The sequence below is a fragment of the Macaca nemestrina genome, chromosome 17, assembly GCF_043159975.1.
Source record: "Macaca nemestrina isolate mMacNem1 chromosome 17, mMacNem.hap1, whole genome shotgun sequence".
Taxonomy (NCBI): Eukaryota; Metazoa; Chordata; class Mammalia; order Primates; family Cercopithecidae; genus Macaca; species Macaca nemestrina.
Genome location: NC_092141.1, coordinates 73,328,748 through 73,350,849, shown reverse-complemented (window position 1 = coordinate 73,350,849; position 22,102 = coordinate 73,328,748). Strand labels below are relative to the sequence as shown.

At 45.1% G+C, this 22,102-nt stretch overlaps 1 protein-coding gene, 1 long non-coding RNA gene and 2 other non-coding genes across 14 annotated transcripts in view; 1 reads left to right on the top strand and 3 right to left on the bottom strand.

The window, feature by feature from the left end:
• The window catches only part of LOC105468995 (testis expressed 2), a 124,465-nt gene extending 103,342 nt beyond the window's left edge, over positions 1–21,123 (top strand). For 5 of the 11 annotated variants that reach the window (XM_071083446.1, XM_071083450.1, XM_071083451.1 and 2 more), the window contains exons 9-12: positions 4,604–4,729; positions 6,402–6,611; positions 8,592–8,712; positions 10,752–11,315. In XM_071083446.1, coding sequence (XP_070939547.1) covers positions 4,604–4,729; positions 6,402–6,611; positions 8,592–8,712; positions 10,752–10,898 — 604 coding nt within the window. In that variant the 3' untranslated portion in view covers positions 10,899–11,315. Of the gene's footprint in view, positions 1–4,603; positions 4,730–6,401; positions 6,612–8,591; positions 8,713–10,751; positions 12,444–21,009 lie in introns of those variants that run through there. The other 6 variants (XM_011719505.2, XM_011719507.2, XM_071083453.1 and 3 more) reach the window with 5 other exon arrangements.
• On the bottom strand, positions 13,398–13,530 carry LOC112424546 (small nucleolar RNA SNORA76). Its single transcript, XR_003015327.1, has one exon. It is a non-coding gene; the product is annotated as a small nucleolar RNA SNORA76 (small nucleolar RNA).
• Positions 13,560–13,949, bottom strand: LOC105468994 (uncharacterized). Its single transcript, XR_979725.3, has 2 exons — positions 13,875–13,949; positions 13,560–13,639 (listed from the first exon to the last, which is right to left on the bottom strand). It is a non-coding gene; the product is annotated as an uncharacterized lncRNA (long non-coding RNA).
• Positions 13,719–13,788, bottom strand: LOC112424540 (small nucleolar RNA SNORD104). Its single transcript, XR_003015321.1, has one exon. It is a non-coding gene; the product is annotated as a small nucleolar RNA SNORD104 (small nucleolar RNA).
• Positions 21,124–22,102: the final 979 nt, after the last annotated feature.

Genomic DNA, 22,102 nt, shown 5'->3' with positions numbered 1-22,102 from the left:
TGGACATAAAGGCACAGTTCGTGAGCCTGAGAGAACCCAGACCAGGAGTAGTTAAGAGGCTTTCCTGACAGGGAAAGTCTTACAGACTTCCCCAGTTTGAATTGCCGGAGTCCTGATCTAGTCAGACTCAATTCCTGGTCCTGCTGTCCCCACCCCACCCCCACGCATAGCCGAGCACAGTAAATCCAGCTCATGACGAGAGTTGCAGTACCGGCTGCCTAGAACATGAAGCACCTGAGGCAGAAGCAGTCTTGAAAATGAGTTCTAATAAAAAGGGAGTGTGGCGGAGCAACCTCGGGCAGATGTGTTTGTGCAAGGAGCCCTTTCTAGAAACAGCCCCATGTAGGCACAGAGGTGCAGGGACTCCATTGCAAAGGGGGTCTTGGGCACCAGGGGTGGCAACCAGGCCGGTCCCTGATGTGCTTGCCACATAGGCGTCCACATTCACTGCTATTCATGCAGCCCTCACGGCCTAGTTTCAAGTTCATAAACTCTGGCCGATCAGAGGATGGACGTGTTTCTGGAAAGTTGTGCTTCTCTAGACTGAGTGAAAAAAAAATCCTCTGCTTTAGGAATGTGATGGTATTATATTTCACTTATATTTCTAAAGTACTTTTTTTTTTTTTCTTTGAGAGTCTGTTATAAAATGTTTTGCTTCTTCCTGTGAGGGTGTTAAATTATATGTTGATGTGTAATTGGCTGTCATTTGGTTTTAAAAGTAAGGAGGAATACAATCCAAAAGCACTTCATTTGGGAGAAAAGGGTGGAAAAATGAACCCTTACCCCTTTTTTTCAGAAAGAATCCCTTCAGGAACCTGAGAGCACTGGGTGCTTCTTTCTGAAAATGCTTCCACATACACCATTTGGCTCACAGTTTCTAGGAGCATTGTGAACCTCTGAAAGCCCATCCGTGGTTAAGAACCTAATCCCAGAAGTGATTCCAGAATTCACTTCACTTCCTCAGTCGTGAGGTTTATGGAATCACCATGGGGCTTAGTAGCAGAGAAGGGACAGGAGTCAGCGTATGTAGTAGGTATTTGAAGCGCGTGATCTTTGGAACTGACATCTTCCTTAATATTAAACCTCCAAAGCGCAGAACGTCTGAAGAATTGGCCAGCAGCAGCCCTTTCCTCCAGGCCCTCCCTTCAGCCTGTGGCCGCCTGTCCAGGGCCTCACTCCACATCAGGGTCTGCTTCCTGGTGTCCTGCCTAGCAGGGCCTCGGCTTCGTCTCACTGTTTTTTTCAGTCCCTGTTCAAGTGTGCAAATGATTGTGCTCTTGCGGAGTCTCTGAGGAGATGCTGCTCAACCTGTGAGATGTCCTCCTTACTGGTAGGAAGTTTGTTCACCTTTAGTTAGCACCCTGAGGGTGAGACTGAGATTGAAACCTGTGTAGCTTTGCCCTAGCAAAGTCTCTTCCCTTTGAAATGTATGTCTGCTGTATTTTCGTGGGCATTTTTCCTTTAGTCTTTTCATTTCCCAAATAGTCCTTTTGTCGCACACTGCAGGTAACATAACTTTTGGGCAGTACGGCATTCAGATGGCATTGAGATAGTGAGCTGAGCAGCATCTACTTTAGGAACTGCCCTGCAGAGGGCCAGAATGAGTTAGTAAAGGGAGCGCTCTGCCTCTTGGGTGGCCTTTAAATGAAAAGTGGCATGGGAATGAAGTGTTTCCTATAAGGCACTTGGCCTCTTACTGCTCCACCACTGCAGTCTGGGCCCTTTGTACAAGTCCCCAAGTCAGAAGTTGGCCCCATCTGACCCCTTTTGGGTCACTAGTCCACATCTACCCCAAACCACCCTTCTGCCCCCAGGCCCCTGGTGTTCTAGGCACTGAGTGCTTGCAGTTTACACTGTGACTGCCTAGTTTGTGGGTGTGTATGCACATGTGTGCCTGTGGCAGGTGTATGGAACTGATTTTCTCAAAAGAAAATTAGTACATTCTTAAGTGTGGTCCCCCTCAAAGCAAACATCTCACAGGCCTTCTTAATTTAATTATGCATCCTTCATTGAAAGCATTTTGGGGGCTGCTTTTTACAATTGCCTCCAGAGTCCGTGACATTCTTTTAGCTAACCTGAGTAACAGCAAATTGTCCTGCTTTGTAGATGGTTTGGACCTTTGAGAAATTGCTAGAAGTCCTCAGAGGTGATGGTGGTTATGAGACCAAGAAATAAAATATTTGGTCTAAGAGTATCAGTGATAAAATAATTCACTTTTTCTTATATATCTGACGTTTCCAAAAGATTTTTGGCAGAAGGAACATAACTGGAATAAGCCTTTTAAGGTGTCTTTTTGAAAGGATATCACACTCATCTGGAATTCTGAGGTGTGTTTAAAACAAGTAGGCTGATTACATTCCAGCACATCTTCTACAAGGAAGTGTGGTATATCTCTCTCTGAAGTTCATGCTGAGATCATAAAATGCATGTTCAGTTATAAAAGTGAATATCAGGCAAACACTGGGCTACACTTACAATACCTAAGTATTGGATGCCACATAATACCGCCCCCAGTGTGGAGAGCAGATGTACCACTCAGTCAAAATCAGATTTCACATCATCTGATCTGCTTGAAGTGTACAGCGTTACCTAAAGTGTTCACTTCAAGCCACAAAATTTGTCCTGTTCTGTGACCTACAGAGGATTAACTTGGTAACCTGAGAGTTTGCCACAGCGCTCAGCCTCTGGCATCTTCTGCCCAGGGTTGGAGCTGCCAGATGATATGCCCCGGTGGGGACACAAGGAGCCGTGGCTCAGCAGATCTCACTGGGGTCCCAGAGCTTGCAGGCAGCCTTTTGTGCTTTGTGCGTGAGGAGCAGGCTCCTTGTGCTGTGGGGACAGATTCCACGCCTGGCAGCACGAGATCAGAGAGCCTCAGGCACTGCCATCCAGCTGATGGAGAACTCCGATGCTCTTCTGAGAGGGGTGTGTGATCTTTGGGGATTTACATCTCTGGCTTTCCCCACCCAAGACCCAGTTTAGGCTTTCATGGGAATCAAATTTTGCTATATACGTTTTAAATATAAGATTCCTGTGAGGGCTGCCTAACCACAGCACACTCTGATATGACTCTGCAACCAGCGGATACACATAAGCATTTCCTGGACCAGCCAGGCCTTTGGTGGAAGGAGGAGCCAGTTAGGTGCTGTCCCGTGGTCAGGGACAAGAGGCTTTTGTTTCTGCAGAGGGAGTTTCCCTTTAATGTGGAAGTTCAGCCTGTTGGCTGGAGCGCTGGCTCTAATGTTTCAGAGTGCTGTTGACGAGGAGCTGTGTGTCCTGCCAGGGAGGACACAGTCCGGGTCCTCTTACAGCCGGCTCCTGTTTCCAGGGTGGAGGTTTCAGTCCTGCCCTCCCAGTGCATAGTGCTGGGGCCATTGCTGGGCCTTCAGTTCCACACTGGCATGTGTGCTGTGCCCTTGGGTGCCTTTGGCTCCTGTTGGTTAGGAGATAACTGTCCCAGTGGGCCTCTGGTGGCCCAAGGACAGCGTCAGGAAAACCAAAGGACTGCAGCTGCAGGGAGATAGGCCCTGAGCCCCACTGCCTTCCCTTGTCCATGTAATTGTGTCGTCAAAAATCCAATGAGCAGCCTCTGCTTGGTGACCATTTGGCTGTGTAATAGTGTTCAGAGACTACTCTGTCCCTAGTTCATTTTGTCCCATTTAAGTCTCTGGACTCAGACACAGCCCTGCCAGTACTTTCTGAAGCAGAGACACAGTCCAGGGAGGAACCTGCTTTCTGTAGGCCCAAGGCTCAGCCCAGAAGCCCCCAGGTCCCCTCCGAGAGGAACTGGACCCCTCACCTCTGCGGGTAATCCAGCAACCCCACACCTCCGGAACTGAGCATCCGCCCTGGAGAGTTGAGTGAGGGACACAGCTCTCCCATGAGGCTTTCCCTTACTTCAGTCAAAGGAATGGTCTTTAGTTGTGTAATTTTCCAGGAAATTTCCTGGGTTCTCATGTCAGTTGCTTCCTAGAGTCTCCTGAGACTTCTGTGTGTGTGTGTGGTTGTTGGCTTTTTCTGTGACTTTCAGGAGATAGGGCAGGTGTGGAGTGAAATATGTAATTTCACTGGAAAGGACGCATGAGTCAAAACTAACTTGGAGGGGAACTAAGCCAGAAAGCATCAGAGTTGCTGAACTAAGCCAGAGCCAAGGGACTTGCCTCAACATCCCATCATCAGTGAGAAGTGGCCATGTCACCAGTATAAGCTGTCACCTCACCCTTGCAACCATCTGCTCTTTCTGTTCATCCTCCCACGTGGCTCCTGCTGCACTGCTGATTGAAATCACTGCATTTTATGTGTGCATCACACTCCCACCACCTGTCCTCTGACGCATGCTCAAAAGCAACCTCTTCTGGGCCCAAGTCCTCTGTGGTCCTGTCAGAGGCCTTGGCATTGAAGAGTGTCCTGAGCATCTGCGCTGATCCAAGGATTCTTGGATTGGACCTCTTCTGTTTTGGGTGGGTTGGAGAGAATGACGAGGTATAGTAAGTTACATCCCAACCCTGTTGTGGTTGAGTGTGTGTGCATGGGTGTGTGTATTCTCTTTCTAAGCAGAGCTTGGGTGAGGGCAGGCAGTGGTGGTGACTCTCTCTCTGTCCAGTTGCAGGCCCCGGGCATTCTGTCTGGCAGACAGCGACGAGGAATCCTCCAGCGCTGGCTCCTCCGAGGAAGACGATGCCCCAGAGCCCAGCGGGGGAGACAAACAGCTCCTCCCAGGGACTGAAGGGTGAGTGGATCAGTGCTTCTGTGCCTCTGAGTCTCCAGGGATCAGGACAGCAAGTTAGGAGTGAGCCTTGTTTCCCTTCCTTCCTCTGTGATCTTCCTTCCGCTTTCATGTTGAGTAGATGGTTTTGTAATATCCCGGGTCAGTGGTCTGTTTAAATTCCAGGCCCCCACGTGAAAAGACCCATATAGCTTTCCTTACTAAAATGGCTTTCTGGTGCTGTTTGACTAAATAATAGAGAAGTTGAAGGGCGTGCTGATGATGAAAAGCATCGCCCTGAGCCTTTAGAAGGAGCGGAGCACACGCCCCCTCCCCCTGGAGCCAGTGGAGAGCCTCTCTCCCCTCAGCTTCAGCTGGAGTGCATTTGCTTCTGTTAAGCTGCAAGTTCCTGCAAAGCAGAAACGTTCAGATGATTTTCTTTGGCGAATTTTGAAAGCGCTGATAACTAAGCTGATCTTTTGGATCATGAACTTCATTTGGAGGGGGGCACTCTGCCTGTTATTTGGGCTGTGAAATGATCAAAGTGCTTAAACAGCCTATCCACAAGGATCTTTTAATTACGTAAAGTGACTTGAAGAAACTAAGATTATAAGGAACCAAATAATTCAGAAACTTTTATAAGAAAAAACCAACCTATTCACTTTTGAAATCCTACAGGAGATGAGAATTCAGATGTTTGAGGAGTTGGTGCCAACGTTTGTGTGTATTATTTAGTCGAGCTGCTTGACCTACTTAAGAATGATTGCTTTTCCCTGAACACATACTATTCCTCATATTCTGGAACTGTGGGGGATTTTAAAAAGCAAATATCCTTTCTTCTGAGGGCAGTCTCATGGTACATGTAACCTGATACCACAGCTTATTTTCTTGGCCTGTGAGCACATCAGCTTGGTATAGCATTTTGTTTTCTTGAGATGGCATCTCACTTTGTCACCCAGGCCTGGAGTGCAGTGGCACGATCATAGCTTACTGCAGCCTCAACCTTCTTGGCTCAAGTGATCCTCCCACTTTAGCCTCCCGAGGAACTGGGACTACAGGTGCACACCAGCACTCCTGGCTAATTTTCTGTTCGTTTTTTGTAGAGATGGGGGTCTCACTGTGTTGCCCAGGCTGCATTTTTCTTTAAGAAGTTCCAAGCCCTTTGAAAAGTAATTGCCACTCAGGGTAGCCATGTGACACCACCTAAAGACAGTCTGTTAATTACCGATTTGTTTCCTATTGATGCAGCATGATTTGTTACTTGCTGCATGGAGATTATGAGATTGATATGTCATTGGATTTCTGTCTGGTATTGGAGTAGTGTAAAAGAGGACAGGTGAGAAACCTCTGCATGAGGACTTTGTCCAGCTCTCCATTGTCAATATTTGGGCTGTTTCAGACATTTACACCTTCTCTAAAGTAGTAGTTCTCAACTGGGAGTGATTTGGCCCCCCAGAGGACATTTGCTGACGTCTGGCGACATTTTTTATTGTCATAACTAGGGGAAGTGCTACTGGCATCTGCTAGGTAGAGACCAGGGATGCTGCTGAACACCCTGCAACGCACAGGATGCCCCCCACCCCAACACAGAATCACCCTATCCAAAACATCGAGTAAGGGGAACAAAGAGCCACAGGTTTTTGTCTGTGAAAGAGTGAAGTTCATGCTAACCGCCCTTTGTGTTCCACATTTGAAGGTACGTTGGAGGTCATCGAACAAGTAAGATTATGAGGTTTGTTGATAAAATTACCAAGTCAAAATATTTCCAAAAAGCAACAGAAACAGAGTTTATTAAAAAGAAGATCGAAGAAGTCTCCAACACACCCCTGCTGCTCACTGTTGAAGTACAAGAATGTAGAGGAACCTTGGCGGTCAACATTCCACCACCCCCGACTGACCGAGTATGGTGCGTAGAGGGCCCTCAGGGACAACAAGTGATTCCTCTTATTGCATGGCCACAAAAGTCCCAGCCTGCTTAACCTTGAGATTATGGAAAGTACCGTCTCCCGGGCAGAAGCACTTCCAAACATTTTTCATGGGACCTTAATATTAGTTGCAAATCTGATGGTACTTTCTTCTGTGAGTGGTGAATTCACGTTCAAGAATTCATCTTCACATGGTAGGAAAAGTTAATACATGAAGTTTATGAGATAAGCTGTTTCTATTCTTGGTCTTCCTCCTCTGGAAAGCCAACTGTTCTGCCAGTAATAACAGCTGTCATTTGTAGATAGCGCCTTTATTCTCTGCCTGGCCCTGGTTGTAATTGCATTACCTGATTAGTCCTCATAGCATCCTGTTGAGGTCGATGCCATTGTTATCCCTACTTTAAAGATGGGGATCACACGTCCAACAGAGTCTGGGAAGTTAGGGAGACTTCCTGAGTTAGGCCTCGATGCTGAGGAGTCAGGAGCATGTGCCTCTGGTGTCTGAGGACTTGATTATCAGCACCAGCTGCATGTTAAAATCACCTGGGGAAGTGCTAAAAATATAGATATGCCTGGCCCATTCCCCGGGATTTCAGGGGTGGGGGGTGATGAAGCCAGGGTTGAGAGTCACTGAAATAAATTACTGATGAGTTCAGCATCACTGTCTGTGAGTCTCAATTTAAAATTGACATGCTAAATCCTAAAAAATGGGCATAAGTGTAAACAGTGATTGCATTAAGAGATCTCATTGTACCATAAACTACACTCATAACAAAAATATAGCTCTGTTCTATCATAGAATGAAACCAACGTGCTAGTACATATCATTGGTATTCAGAAGGATTTCTAGGAATGATCAGACGAGGGTTTTTGAATTGACTAACCATTTAACGATAATGCTGGTATTTCCCAATAAAACTTTAAAATGCCTTTTCATACTTTTTTTTTAAAGTAATATTTTCATTGTAAAAAAAAAAAAAAGAGAGAGATTGGGAAAAGGTGAAAAATAAATAAATAAATAAATGTCCATAATCTCACCATCCAGAAATAACCACTGTTAATATATTGTATGGTCTTTCAAACCTTAAAAAAAAAATGTAATAGTAAAAGTTGATACATTTCTTCTCCTCCCTGCCAGTTCTTTAGATTTATGTTTTAAATGCCTCTGCTCAGGGGGAGATAAAATAAAAGGGCTCTAGGATAGCGCTACCCAAGGCATGCTCAAATGCTGACCTATGTGTTATTGATCTATAAAGGTAAGTATAGATATTGAGAGTGTTTAGAAATATTTATGGCAACCTGACATTTTTACTGTATTTCCAAAAGCACTGGTCCATGACAGATGTAAGGTTTTAGTTGATAGCACACATGGTCTTGTCTGGATACTTTGCCAACAGTTCTGATTGCCAGTCTGCTCCCTCAGGAAGTCATGAAGAGCATATTTTTGGGGTGTAGGGTGAAAAAACAGGTTTAGAACCTTACCGATCGACATATGCACAGGAGAATGTAAGGGGAGTTGACCCCACTTCTGTCCGTGGTCCTCTCTTGGGGGTGACATTCAGAGAGAGGCAGTGTATCTTTCACTCTCTGCTTTATCTGCTTGAATGTATGTTTTGTTTTTGTAATGTACATATACTACTTTTATAAAAATTGAAAGAAAAAAGGTTATTGCCATTTTAGAAAAAAACAAAAACCAGTGCCCAGGTCATGGGTTTTTCCAGTGTGCTTCCTGGCTTTCCGTTTGTCAGAACTGTTCTAAATCCACCACAGCCCTAACACCATCTAGGGAACACAGGGGGTTCACAATTCATATTTTGTGTGTGGAATATTTTTAGAGGGCATTTTCAGAAGAAAATAACATTTTAAGTAGTGATAAAGCCCCATGTAAATGAGGAATGTGTGCTGTCAGTGCCTCATTCCTTGCTTTATTCTAAATGTGGTTTTTACTTATCTTCAAAAAGGTATGGTTTCCGAAAGCCACCACATGTGGAGCTGAAAGCTCGGCCAAAACTTGGAGAGAGAGAAGTGACTTTAGTTCATGTGACAGACTGGATAGAGAAGAAACTGGAACAAGAGTTTCAGGTAAACCTCTGGTGTTATCTAGTATTTCACACCAAGTATAGAAGCTCTGGGTAGAACTGAGGTTCTGAACTTCAGCTGGGTCAGGATCCTCTTTTGAAAATCTGATGATGACCTTCATCCCGGAAGAGTATTACATTTGATCAAATATGGGAATAAAGTTTTAGGTACAGTGTCAAAGCCCTGAAACTTACCCACAGAACATTACTAAGTCATCTTCAGAGGAAACCCAAAAGATGTGGGTCAGAGCAAAATGATGATGTCTTTTCCCAGCAAGCCTGCTGGGACTCTCAAGCTTTGTTTTCTCTTATGCAAAGCCTGGCCTTGCCCAACTCTTAGCACCCCACCTGTGGGCAGGGAGGCTGCCCCCCTGTTCTTGTGTGTATTCACCTTGCTCAGTTTGATCAGTTCAACAAACTTTCCTGGAAACCCTTCTGTGTGCCAGGTACCACCTGCCCTGGGAGTCCAAAGATGAATCAGGCCTCTCCCTCCCCTGGGTAGCTTCTAGTGTAGTCTGGGAGTTGAAGCCAGAACTTACTCTCTCAGCTTGTTTTTCTGCATTTGGCCACCAAAGGTAATATCAGTATAGCTGAGGCCCTGGGATGAGCTATTTCCATCAAACTTTTATCAGATATTTGAAGCACAGTTGTCTGTCAGGGTTTTATGGATTAGCAAACTATTTACTTTTAATGAAATTCACCTTTTGAAGAAGACCTACGTTCTTTTTGCAGTGGTGTATTTTGAGTTACTGCCTTAAAAAAAATCCTCTTATTTAAAAACTAGAGATTAAACATAACTGATAACCAATTTCTGAAAAAGCTTAATGTCATCACCAAATAGAAAAGTACTTTGAACCTAGTGAGGGGAAAGAACATCATGCCTTATATTTTTCCCTTTTTCTTTTCTTTTTCTTTTTTTTTTTTTTTTGAGACGGAGTCTTGCTCTGTCGCCCAGGCTGGAGTGCAGTGGCCGCATCTCAGCTCACTGCAAGCTCCGCCTCCCCGGTCTACGCCATTCTCCTGCCTCAGCCTCCCGAGTAGCTGGGACTACAGGCGCCCGCCACCTCACCCGGCTAGTTTTTTGTATTTTTTAGTAGAGACGGGGTTTCACCATATTAGCCAGGCTGGTCTTGATCTCCTGACCTTGTGATCCGCCCGTCTCGGCCTCCCAAAGTGCTGGGATAACAGGCTTGAGCCACCGCGCCCGGCTTTCTTTTCTTTCTTTCTTTTTTTTTTTTTTTGACACAGAGTCTCGCTGTGTCGCCCAGGCTGGAGTGCAGTGGCGCCATCTCGGCTCACTGCAAACTCTGCCCCACTGGATTCACACCATTCTCCTGCCTCAGCCTCCCGAGTAGCTGGGACTACCGGCGTCCGGCACCACACCCAGCTAATTTTTTGTATTTTCAGTAAAGATGGGGTTTCACCGTGTTAGCCAGGATGGTCTCCATCTGCTAACCTTGTGATCTGCCCACCTCAGCCTCCCAAAGTGCTGGGATTACAGGCGTGAGCCACCGCGCCCGGCCTAATTTTTTTGTATTTTTAGTTGAGACAGGGTTTCACCATGTTGGCCAGGCTGGTCTTGAACTCTGGACCTCAGGTGATCCGCCTGCCTTGGCCTCCCAAAGTACTGGGATTGCAGGCGTGAGCCATTGCGCCTGGCCATTAGCTTACATTTTATTGCTAGGATTTATTAATAAAAGGATAATCCACATGGAATATGTGTTCTAGACATAGTAGCTGGGAACTGCTGGGAACAGTTTAAGCCAATTCTTTTAAATTGTTGGATATGTATCAGTGCATATGGGCAGTCTTATTAAATGTACACCAAATCAAAGGCCACTTCTGCCTCCAAGCTGATATATTAGATGATTCTTGTATCCACGCACTGGTATGATTCCTCAACTCTTTCTAAAGTATGTATGGTGGAAGAATTAGTTTGGAATGCGTAGAAAGTTTTTGTATGTATTTAAAAAAATTTGTCTAAGGCCTAAAATTATCAGAACAAAGGAGGGTGACAGCCTGGCAAGGCATTCTTCCACATAGCTGTTCTTTAATATCTTCCTACAGAAAGTTTTTGTTATGCCAAACATGGATGATGTTTATATCACTATAATGCACTCAGCCATGGACCCTCGCTCCACTTCCTGCCTCCTGAAAGACCTACCTGTGGAGGTTGCTGATCAGCCATGATGGGTGATGTCAGATGTTCCCCGTATTGTGACATCCAGCTGGATGTGTGGGGTTCTTGGCCGCCATCTGTACTGTAGCACTGGCCTCTGTGCCACAGCTACTCTTTCTTAAAGGACTGCTTCTGCCCTCTGCCTGCCAGTGCCCATTCCACTGTGAGGTGTCATTCCCCCATCCAGTGACAATTGTCTGGATTGCCTGCTGCAAAGCTTTGATTTGGCAAAGGAGACCATGGAAGAATCATGGTGGATCCAGAAGTTACAGGTGACCCACACCATGGCTTTTAAGTCTACCCAGTTTTGTGGCAGCAAATGAGCACAGTAAGAGCAAAGCTGAACAACTTGCCTCCTCTACTCCTCCAAAGCTTTTCTTCAGGCAGCCGGTGCACAGTGGGACTTTTTCACTTCTACACTTTGTATGCAGCCTTCCACACTTCCAGAGAATGTCAGTGTGCAATGTGTCTGGAGGGTGGGGAGAGGAATTCTGTGAGCCTTTTCATTTCGGTGACAGAAGAGATGGGCAGAGCAACTTACTTTTTTTCACATTAAATTGTGCATTTGGGAAGCAAGTAGCCATAGAATATACACACACTATCAGCTTGGGTAAGGACAGTGGAACTTACGTGAACATCTGGCAAAGCCATGAGATCAAACCATCCCAAGCCTTTTACCGAGGTACAACCACCTGGCTGCTAGCTAATCTTGAATGTTTTCCTGAGACAGGAGCGTATGTGAAAACATCAAACACTGCACAGAATGACAGGATGGGTCCTCTCATACAGATGGGTAGGGCCAGAAAGCCAGAACCACTTTTCCATCTGGTGTTTCCTGTATCCTCCAGGTTTTTATATGGGAATCGAAAGTTTGTTAATCTGATTGGGAGAGTTCCACAGGCAGATTTCCCTTCCTGAAGGCCAAAACGGAGAACTGCTCTCTTAAATTATTTCAAGAGTCAAGACCAAAAGTTTGCTCAGCATCACACTACATCTCAAAATTAATGTTGCCAACTTAATTTTGTGCATTTGTGTCAGAATGCTTAGTTTACAAGGTTGGGGCTCTCTTATTGTATAATTTGCTTCAAGAAGTAAACCTAACACCATTTTTTATTGTTTAAAGTTGCATTCAACGTCAAAATTACCTAGGGTAACTTTTGATAACTTACATCTGTGGACAAAGCTAATAGTGGTTTTTTAAACAGCACCTTGCCTGAACATGACTTTAAAGAAATTAATATATTGAAAACATGTTTGAATCCTTGATTATTTTAATTGCACCATTAAAACATTTGACTTAAATTGTTTGACCATTCCAGTTGGTGTACTGTTGATTTTTCATTGTGTAGGCCAATCTGCCTGTCACAGTCTGCGTGTCCTGGTCACTGGTCTTTATAATTGTTGTGCAATAACTAAAGGCTAAGGACTAGATGCACTATCGTGTAAAGAGATTACACATGACTGTACCATGTTGCACTTAATCAAATAGTATGTGGGGATTTAAAATCGCTTGCATTGTTTCACAAAATAAATATCTCATGTCAAATACTAGATAAGCATCTAAGTCATTTCTACTGAATCCTGTTCAGATAGGGGCACAAGTGAGTACCAAGCACCGGGGCCCTCACCTGGCAATGGCAGCTTTCACTTAACTGGTTTGGATCACTGCCCAGTCCTAAGGCTGCAAAGCCATCCTCACCACATCCCTTCAAATTATGTGCCATTATCTTCAGCCCACATTTAAAGAATCCAGTGAAAGTTCTTAACTGAGGGGGTAAGGCAGTGGTGCTCCTGGGCTGCAGTTTATACCCTTCATCGTCTAGTTATCTTCATTCGGGACACGTTCATTCATCGAATGCCCATGTAGTGAGCGCATACGTGCATCCTTGCCCACCACTGCTGCCTCGTACTCAGAACTGATGCACATTTCACTGGAGCCCTTGTGTAAGATCTTTTACCAACCATAGAATCTGGACTGTAACTAGGTGTCTATGTTGTCCCCAACTATATATAAAACCTAATTCATCTTCACAACCGCCCTATAATTTTTAACTGTTTAGGAGTGACAGATTAACCTAACCCGAAGCTTTAGTCCCATGCTTGTCACACATACTCCTGCATGGTGGTTGTTTGTAAACAGGTCGATTACCCTTTTAGTCAGGAGTTAACTCATGCAGTTCCACACTGAATCCGTTTATGTCAAGTACACAGCAGCCCTGCAGACGCCATTCCAAGCTGCCTTCAACTAAATCTGCGCGTCTGATGGCAGACACGACAGCTTGGGACTTATGTCGAACTCATGGCAAAGGCACAACGCGCGCGATGCACTCGGGGAGGGCTGGGGAACGCATGGGAGCACAGAGGGGCACTCACTACGCAGCAGTCCGCGTATCCCCGTCAGACACCGTCCCCCTCACACGCCATTCCAGCCTTGGTATTACGGGTTGAGGCCTGTCGTGGCAAAATCCCTGGAAAATTGCCCAGCCTAGCAGCCGGACAGTCAGGTTACTAATTGTCGCTCGCGGTTAAAAGGGCCGCCCGCGGGGGGCCAAGCGGCCCCAGTTATGCGCAAGCACATGCTCTAGCGCTGCAGATTGACCCCCGGCGCCACGAGGAGGCTCGGCGGGGGCTCAAAGACAGCGCGCCGCCAACAACACACCCCGACACTAGGGTTGGGTTCAAACCACTTTATTGAGATGAATGGGGTGGCAAAACAGCAAGGACGATAAGACCCGACGTCCTCGGCTGGGAGCTACAAGAAAAGGAGAGTGATGGATGAGCCGGTGTGCGCTCGCCCGCCCGCCGACCCCTCCCTGTTTTGCTCGGGCCCGGCTCAGACTCCAGTTCGCATCACCAGCGTCAGCAGTCTAACACGTGCTTTAATTGGAATGTCATCACAGCAGGCCGGCCTCCCCCGCCTCCCTGCTCCCGGGCCCCGAGCCCCGGTGCCCACCCAGCCACACGGCCCGCCTGGCAAACAACCTCACCTCCCGGAATCTGTAGGCGGTGAAAGGCTGAAGAATGGCGATGGCTTTCTCTTAAAGGAGCCGACCAGAGCTGGTAGGCGGGCTTTACTGCCACTAACCAATAGCAAGTTCAACTTGCGAGCACGTGCAGTAAAGTTGTCTGGTGATTGGTAGTCCTTGCTGAATCCTCCAGAGGATAGATGGATCACATACCAACCATAGAGATGGGAGCCGCTCAGTCTCAAATCCTTTGCGTTTCAGCGTCTCGATCTCCACTTGCTAATGAGCGCATTTCTCTGCAGTCCGCAAAAGAAAACTTTACCAAGAGCAGGGGACAAGTGATGCCTAACTTGAATGACATGTTCTGTGCCAGGAGCTAGGATAGGAGTTGAGAATGTAAAGTTGAAAACTGTCCCCGAGTGCAAAGTAACCTGTTGTGGTAGAAAGAGCTTATATTGAAAGTGGACCGAAATGCACCACATCCTGACTTTGTGATGCGTTCGCTCTGTGACCTTGCTCAGTTAACCTTTCTGAGCTTCAATTTCTGGAAATTAGGAATACCCAGCTCCCTCCCCCCCACCCCCGCACACACACCGCGGGGGGGGGGGAAAAAGTTGTAAGGATTAGGTGAATTAATTCCAATTGCCTGGCACGTTCTCAGTGGTAAACAAAGGTTTTCAAAGGGCAGGGTGATGTGGAAAACTTCCTGGGACTGCAAAACGTTAATAAATACTAAAATAGAGCTATGAACAGCCTACTGTAGAAGCCCAAAGGACAGAAAGGACAGAAACTTTGGGAAAGTTTCGCAGAGTTGATTGAGCCCATTCACTGGAAATACGGGTGGCTGAATGAGAGTTTGCTTAACTGGGTGGGGACACAGTACACCAGCAGTCACAGTCGCTGGTTATCTTTATTGCCTCCCTGTTTTCCTTGGAAATTCTTTTCCTTTTTTTCCTCTTAATACGGAACATTTATTGTTTTGTGTGTGTGTGTGTGATAGTGAAACCATTTCACCTTATGAGTTTGTAGTTGAATGGGCTCTTATTTTCTATATAGACTTTATTTTCTATATAGACTTTATTTTCTATATAGACTTTAAATTCAAACAATTCCTCTTTGGCGGGGAGTTGACTCACGCCTGTAATTTTCTATATAGACTTTAAATTCAAACAATTCCTCTTTGGCGGGGAGTTGACTCACGCCTGTAATCCCAGCACTCTGGGAGACCAAGGCGGATGGATCACCTGGGGTCAGGAGTTCAAGAACAGCCTGGCCAACATGGCGAAACCCCGTCTCCACTAAAAATACAAAAATTAGCCGGGCGAGGTGGTGGGCGACTGTAATCCCAGCTACTCGGGAGGCTGAGGCAGGAGAATCGCTTGAACCTGGGAGGCGGAGGTTGCAGTGAGCTGAGATCGCGCCATTGCACTCTAACCTGAGCAACAGAGCAAGACTCCGTCTCAAAAAAAATCCTCTTTAATCCAAAGCAATAATGACTTTGACAAGTGTTTAGTACCCTCTAGATTATTTATTTTTGTTGCTGTTTTAACTTTTGTTATTCAACATTTATTACATTATGGTACAGTTTCTGCATTGGGCAGTGTATGAAAGTTTTCTTTGTGATCTAAAATATCAGTTTTTATAAGTGTTCCACAGATTGTTGAAATGAAGATGTTTTCACTATCAGGTACAAATATGGTATAAAATATTTATTTATTAATTCAACCTTAGTTGTGTTGTAATTACTTGGTCCACAGCTCTATTTTGTGTATTATGTACTTGCTTGGAAGTTGGCTGTTGGCTTTGACTGTGATGTGTTAAGATTATGCCTCAAATACCAAATGCCAGTGAGGATGTGGAGCAACAGAAGCTTTGCTCCATTACTTTTTTTGTTTTGTCTTGTTTTGTTTTTTGAGACAGTCTCACTCTGTCGCCCAGGCTGGAGTGCAGTGGCACAATCTTGGCTCACTGCAACTTCCGCCTCCCAACTTCAAGCGATTCTCCTGCCTCAGCCTCCCGAGTAGCTGGAATTACAGGTGTGCACAATCACGTCCAGCTAATTTTTGTATTTTTAGTAGAAACAGGGTTTCACTATATTAGCCAGGCTGGTCTCTAACTCCTGACCTCGTGATTCTCCCACCTCGGCTTCCCAAAGTGCTGGGATTACAGGCATAAGCCACCGCACCCGGCCTGCTTTCTTTTCTTTTCTTTTCTTTTTTCTTTTTTTGAGACAGTCTGGCTCTGTCGCCCAGGCTGGAGTGTAGTGGCAGTATCTCAGCTCACTGCAACCTCTGCCACCTGGGTTCAAGCGATTCTCCTGCCTTGGCCTCCCTAGTAGCTGGGACTACAGGCACGGACCACCATGCCTAATTTTTGTATTTTTAGTAGAGACGGGGTTTCACCATGTTGGCCAGGCTGGTCTTGAACTCCTGACCTCAAGTGATCCACCCGCCTCGGCCTCCCAAAGTGGGGATTACAGGCGTGAGCCACCGTGCCCAGACTGCTTTTTTGTTTTCTTGACAGTGTCTTTCAAAGAGGAGATGTTTTTAATTTTGATGAAAATCTAATTTATCAATTTTTTTATAGGTAGTGCTTCTGGTTTCATATCTAAGAAATCTTGGCCTAGGTGGCGGGCGCCTGTAGTCCCAGCTACACAGGAGGCTGAGGCAGGAGAATGGCGTAAACCCGGGAGGCGGAGCTTGCAGTGAGCTGAGATCCGGCCACTGCGCTCCAGCCCCGGCGACAGAGCGAGACTCCGTCTCAAAAAAAAAAAAAAAAAAAAAGAAAGAAATCTTGGCCTAATATAGATTTTTCTTTTATATGGTTGCTTCTAGAAGTTTAATTTAATTTAATTTAATTTAATTTTTGAGACAAAGTCTCGCTCTGTCACCAGACTGGAGTGCAGTGGCGCGATCTCAGCTCACTACAACCTCCAACTCCTGGGTTCAAGTGATTCTCCTGCCTCAGCCTCCCAAGTAGCTGGGATTACAGGTGCATGCCACCATGCCCGGCTAATTTTTGTATTTTTGGTAGAGACAGGGTTTCACCATGTTAGTCAGGATGGTCTCAATCTCTTGACCTCATGTTACGCCCACCTCGGCCTCCCAAAGTGCTGGGATTACAGGCGTGTGCCACTGCGCCCACTCTTCTAGAAGTTTTATAGTGTTTGCTCTCGCATTCAGGTCTATTATCTTTTTCAAGTTAATTTTTGTGTCCAGTGTGAGACAAGAGTTAGGTTCATTTGTTTGTGTATGCATATTCACTTGTTCCAGCACCATTTGTTGAAGAGAATATCCTTTCACTTAAATTACCTTGTCATGTTTGTCAAAAAAAAAAAAAAAAAAATTGCCCATATATGAGTTGGTTTGTTTCTAAACAGTATCTTCTTTTGCACTGTTATCTATCTATCCTTATGCCAATACTATACCCTTAATTACTGTTGCTTTATAGTACGTCTTAAAATCAGATATACAAGATCTCTAACTTTGTCCTTTCTCAAAATTATTTTGGCTATTTTAGGTTGTTTGTATTTCCAGAAACAGTTTAGAATCTGCTTGTCAATTTCTACAAAAGACCTGTTGGAATTTTGCCTGAAATTGTATTGAATCTGTAGGTCAATTTGGGAATAATTGACATCTTAATAACACTCAGTCTTTCATCCCATGAATACAGTCTATTTCTGCATTTATTTTAAGTCATTCATTTCCCTCAGCAATGTCATAGTTTTCATTGTACAATCTTGCATATATTTTGTGAAATTTATCCCTCAGGATTTCATTTATAATGCTATTATGAATGACACTATTTTTATTCTTTTTTTTTAGTCAAGCTTCTGAGATGAGAGACACTATTTTTAAATTTCAGTTTCTAAGAGTTCATTGCTGGTATATAGAAATGCAATTTATATTAATTTAAATCTAATTTTACTAAAATTATTTTAATAAAATTTTGTTATTTTGTAAATTTTTGTAAATTGATTCCATCTTCTAATAGGGTGGGTACAACCAAGGGTGAACTTGAGAACTGGCTTCTATTTTTTGCCCCACCTCATCACAAGCTTTTTCTCAGGTGCCCTGGAAGCAGTTGAGGCAGAAAAGGCCCATGGATTATTTAGAAGAATTATGTTTAATTTCCAAATAGCAATCGGGCGTGGTGGCTCATGCCTGTCATCCCAGCACTTTGGGAGGCCAAGGTGGGTGGACCACAAGGTCAGGAGTTCGAGACAAGCCTGGCCAATATGGTGAAACCCCATCTCTACTAAAAATACAAAAAATTAGCAGAGCATGGTGACAGACACCTGTAATCCCAGCTACTCGGGAGGCTGAGACAGAAGAATCGCTTGAACCCAGGAGGCAGAGGTTGCAGTGAGCCCAGATCATGCCACTGCACTCCAGCCTGGGTGACAAAGCGAGACTCTGTCTCAAACAAACAAACAAACAAAAATAGCCTGGGTATGGTGGCTCACGCCTGTAATCCCAGCACTTTTGAGAGGCCTAGGCAAGTGAATCAGGAGGTTAGGAGTTCAAGACCTGCCTGGCCCAGATGGTGAAACCCATCTCTACTAAAAATACAAACATTAGCTGAGTGTGGTGGCGGGTGCCTGTAATTCCACTACTCAGGAGGCTGAAGCAGAGAATTGCTTGAACCCGGGAGGTGGAGGTTGCAGTGAGCTGAGATCGCACCACTGCACTCCAGCCTGGTCAACAGAGCGAGACTTGGTCTCAAAAAATAAACAGAAATTAAAAATAGAATTTTCTAGTTCTAATGTTTTACTAATATCAATAGATATTAGAATTTTCTAGTTTCTAATGTTTTACTAGTATCAATAGAATGTTTTACTAATATCTAGTTTAATTCTGTTGTGGTCAGAGAATATGCTCTGTATAATTTCAGTCCTTTTAATTATTTTGTGTATTAACTTCTTTTTTTTTTTTTTTTTTTTGAGACGGAGTCTTGCTCTGTCCCCCTGGCTGGAGTGCAGTGGTGTGATCTCAGCTCACTGCAAGCTCCGCCTCCCAGATTCCCACCATTCTCCTGCCTCAGCCTCCTAAGTAGCTGGGACTACAGGCGCCCGCAACCGCGCCCGGCTAATTTTTTGTATTTTTAGTAGAGACGGGGTTTCACCGTGGTCTCAATCTCCTGACCTTGTGATCCGCCCGCCTCGGCCTCCCAAAGTGCTGGGATTACAGGCTTGAGCCACCGCGCCCGGCCATGTATTAACTTCTTTATTACTGCATAACAAATTAATTACCCTGGAGCCTGGTGTGGTTTAAAACAACAGGCATTTATTATCTCACGGCTTCTGTGAGTCAGAAATTGGGGAGCACCTTAGTGCTGTGATTCTGGCTTAGGGTCTCTTATGAGGCTGTAATCAGGATGTCACCCAGGTCTGTAGGCTTGTCTGGAGCATCTACTTCCAGCCTCATTCAGATGCTGTTGGTAAGAGGTCCCCATCCCTCACCCTGTGGGCCTCGCCTTCACACCACTTGTGACATGGCAGTTGGCCGGTGTCCCGCAGAGTAAGTGCTCCTGCAAGATGGGGAGGATGGGGGAACACGATCTGTGATGTCTTTTATAATCCATCTTGGAAGGGGCATCATCACTTCCCACATTCTGTTGGTCACTTAGACCACCTCTGGTACCATGTGGGCAAGGACTACACCAGGGCATGACTACCAGGAGTTAGGGATTTGGGGGAGCCATCTCAGAGGCTGGCTATCATATTGAGACTTATTTTATTGCCCAGCATATGGTCTATCTTGACTTGAAAAGAAATTTTCATTTTGAATGTATTTGTTTACTTAAGACAGAGTCTTACTCCATTGCCCAGGCTGGAGTGCAATGAAGCAATCTCAGCTCACTGCAACCTCTGCCTCCTGGGTTCAAGCAATTCTCATGCCTCAGCCTCCTAAGTAGCTGGGATTATTACAGGCATGCACCACCACGCCCAGCTATTTTTTTTTTTTTTTTTTTTTTGTATTTTTAGTAAAGACAGGATTTTACCATGTTGGCCAAGCTGGTCTTGAACTCCTGACCTCAAGTGATCCACCCACCTCGGACTCCCCAAGTGCTGGGATTACAGGCATGAGCCACTGCACCTGGCCTATATTTTTAAAGATTTATTTATTTATTTTTATTTTATTTTTGAGACAGGGTCTCACTCTGTCACCCAGGCTGGGGTGGAGTGCAGTGGTGCAATCATGGCTCACTGCAGCCTCAACCTCCTGGACTCGAGAGATCCCTGGGCCTCAGCCTCCTGAGTAGCTGGGACTACAGGCATGCACTACCATGCCCGGCTAAGTTTTTAAATTTTATTTTAGAGATAGAGTCTCATTATGCTGGTCACGCTGGTCTTGAACTCCCAGTCTCAAGCAATCCTTCCACCTCTGCCTTCCAAAGTGCTGGGATTACAGGTGTGAGCCACTGCGCCACCCTCTTGCTTTTCTTTTCTTTTTTTTTTAATTGGGCAACACTTCATTCCATAAAATAGAATAAGTGTTTCCAGAATATGTATTCTTTTGTTGTTGGGTATAATGTTTTGTAAGTGTAAAGGAGATCAAGGTAGTTGATAGTGTTATTCGAATCTCAATGGAGAGTGGCGATTTTGCCATCCAGGGGACATTTGGCAATATCTGGAGACACTTTTGATTTTCACAACTAGGAGGGATGCCACTGACACCTATTAGGTGGTGTTATGGGTTGTGTCCTCCAAAAGGAAATGCTGAAGCCGGCCAGGCATGGTGGCTCATGCTTGTAATCTCAGCACTTTGGGAAGCCGAGGCAGGAGAATTGCTTGAGGCTAGAATTTCAAGACCAGCCTGGGCAACAAGCAAGACCCCGATCTCTACAAAAAAATTTAAAAAGTTAGCCAGCCACAGTGATTTGTGCCTGTAGTCCCAGCTACTCAGGAGGCTGAGGCAGGAGGATGGCTTGAACCCAGGAGTTGGAGGCTGCAGTGAGCCATGATCGTGCCACTGCACTCAAGCCTGGGTGACAGAGTGAAACTGTGTGTCAAAAAAAAAAAAAAAAAAAGTTTGTAACCCTAACCCCCATCACCTGTGAAAGTGACCTTATTTGGAAACAGGGTCTTCATAGATATAATCAAGGTGAGTTCATAGGATGGGCCCTAATCCAATTTGATTGGTGTGCTTATAAGAAGCGGGAAATTTGGACACAGAGACACCTGAGGAGAAAACAGTCATTTGAGGACAGAGGTAGAGATTGGAGTTAGTCTGCACAAGCCAAGGATACCTGGGGCTCCCAGAAGCTGGAAGACGCATAGAAGGACCCTTCTCTAGAGGATTCGGAGACAGCGTGGCCCTGCCAACACTTTTATCTCAGACTTCTAGCCCAAAAACTGTGAAAGAATAAATTTCTGTTGTTTTGATCCACCCAGTTTGCAGTACTTTGATATGGCAGCCCTAGGTAACTCATACAGATAAAGACCAGGGATACTGCTAAACATTCATATATGCGTTTTTTTGTTTGTTTATTTCTTTATTTTTGTAGAGACGAGGTTTCACCATGTTGCCTAGGCTGGTCTCAAACTCCTGGACGCAAGCAATTCCCTCTCCTTGGCCTCGCAAAGTGCTAGGATTACAGGCGTGAGGCACCACACCTGGCCTGATGCTAAACATTCCACAACGCACAAGACAGCCCCCCACAACAAAGACTGAGCTGGGACAAGTACAAATAAAATTAAAAACTTGTCAGGCACGGTGGCTCATGCCTGTAATCCCAGCACTTTGGGAGGCTGAGGTAGGCGGATCCCCTGAGGTCAGGAGTTCAAGAACAGCCTGGTCAACATGGTGAAACCCCGTCTCTACTAAAAATACAAAAATTAGCCGGGCATGGTGGCGCACCTATAGTCTCAGCTACTCAGGATGCTGAGGCAGAAAAATCACTTGAACCCAGGAGGCAGAGGTTGCAGTGAGCCGAGATCGCGCCACTGCACACCAGCCTGGGCAACAGAGTGAGACTCCATCTCAAATAAATAAATAAATAAATAAATAAATAAATAAATAAATAAATAAAACTTAAATTATTTGGCCAAAAATGTCAGTAACACAGAGGCTGAACATCTTGTCTTATAATTTAGTGTTTGCCTACTTATCCTATCAGTAAATGAGTGTTGAAATCTAATCTAATTGTGGGTTTATTTTTTTCACCCATCAGTTGCTTCAATTTTTGCTTCATGTATTTTCAAACTGTTTTTAGGTGTTTACACATTTAGGATCGCTATATTTTGT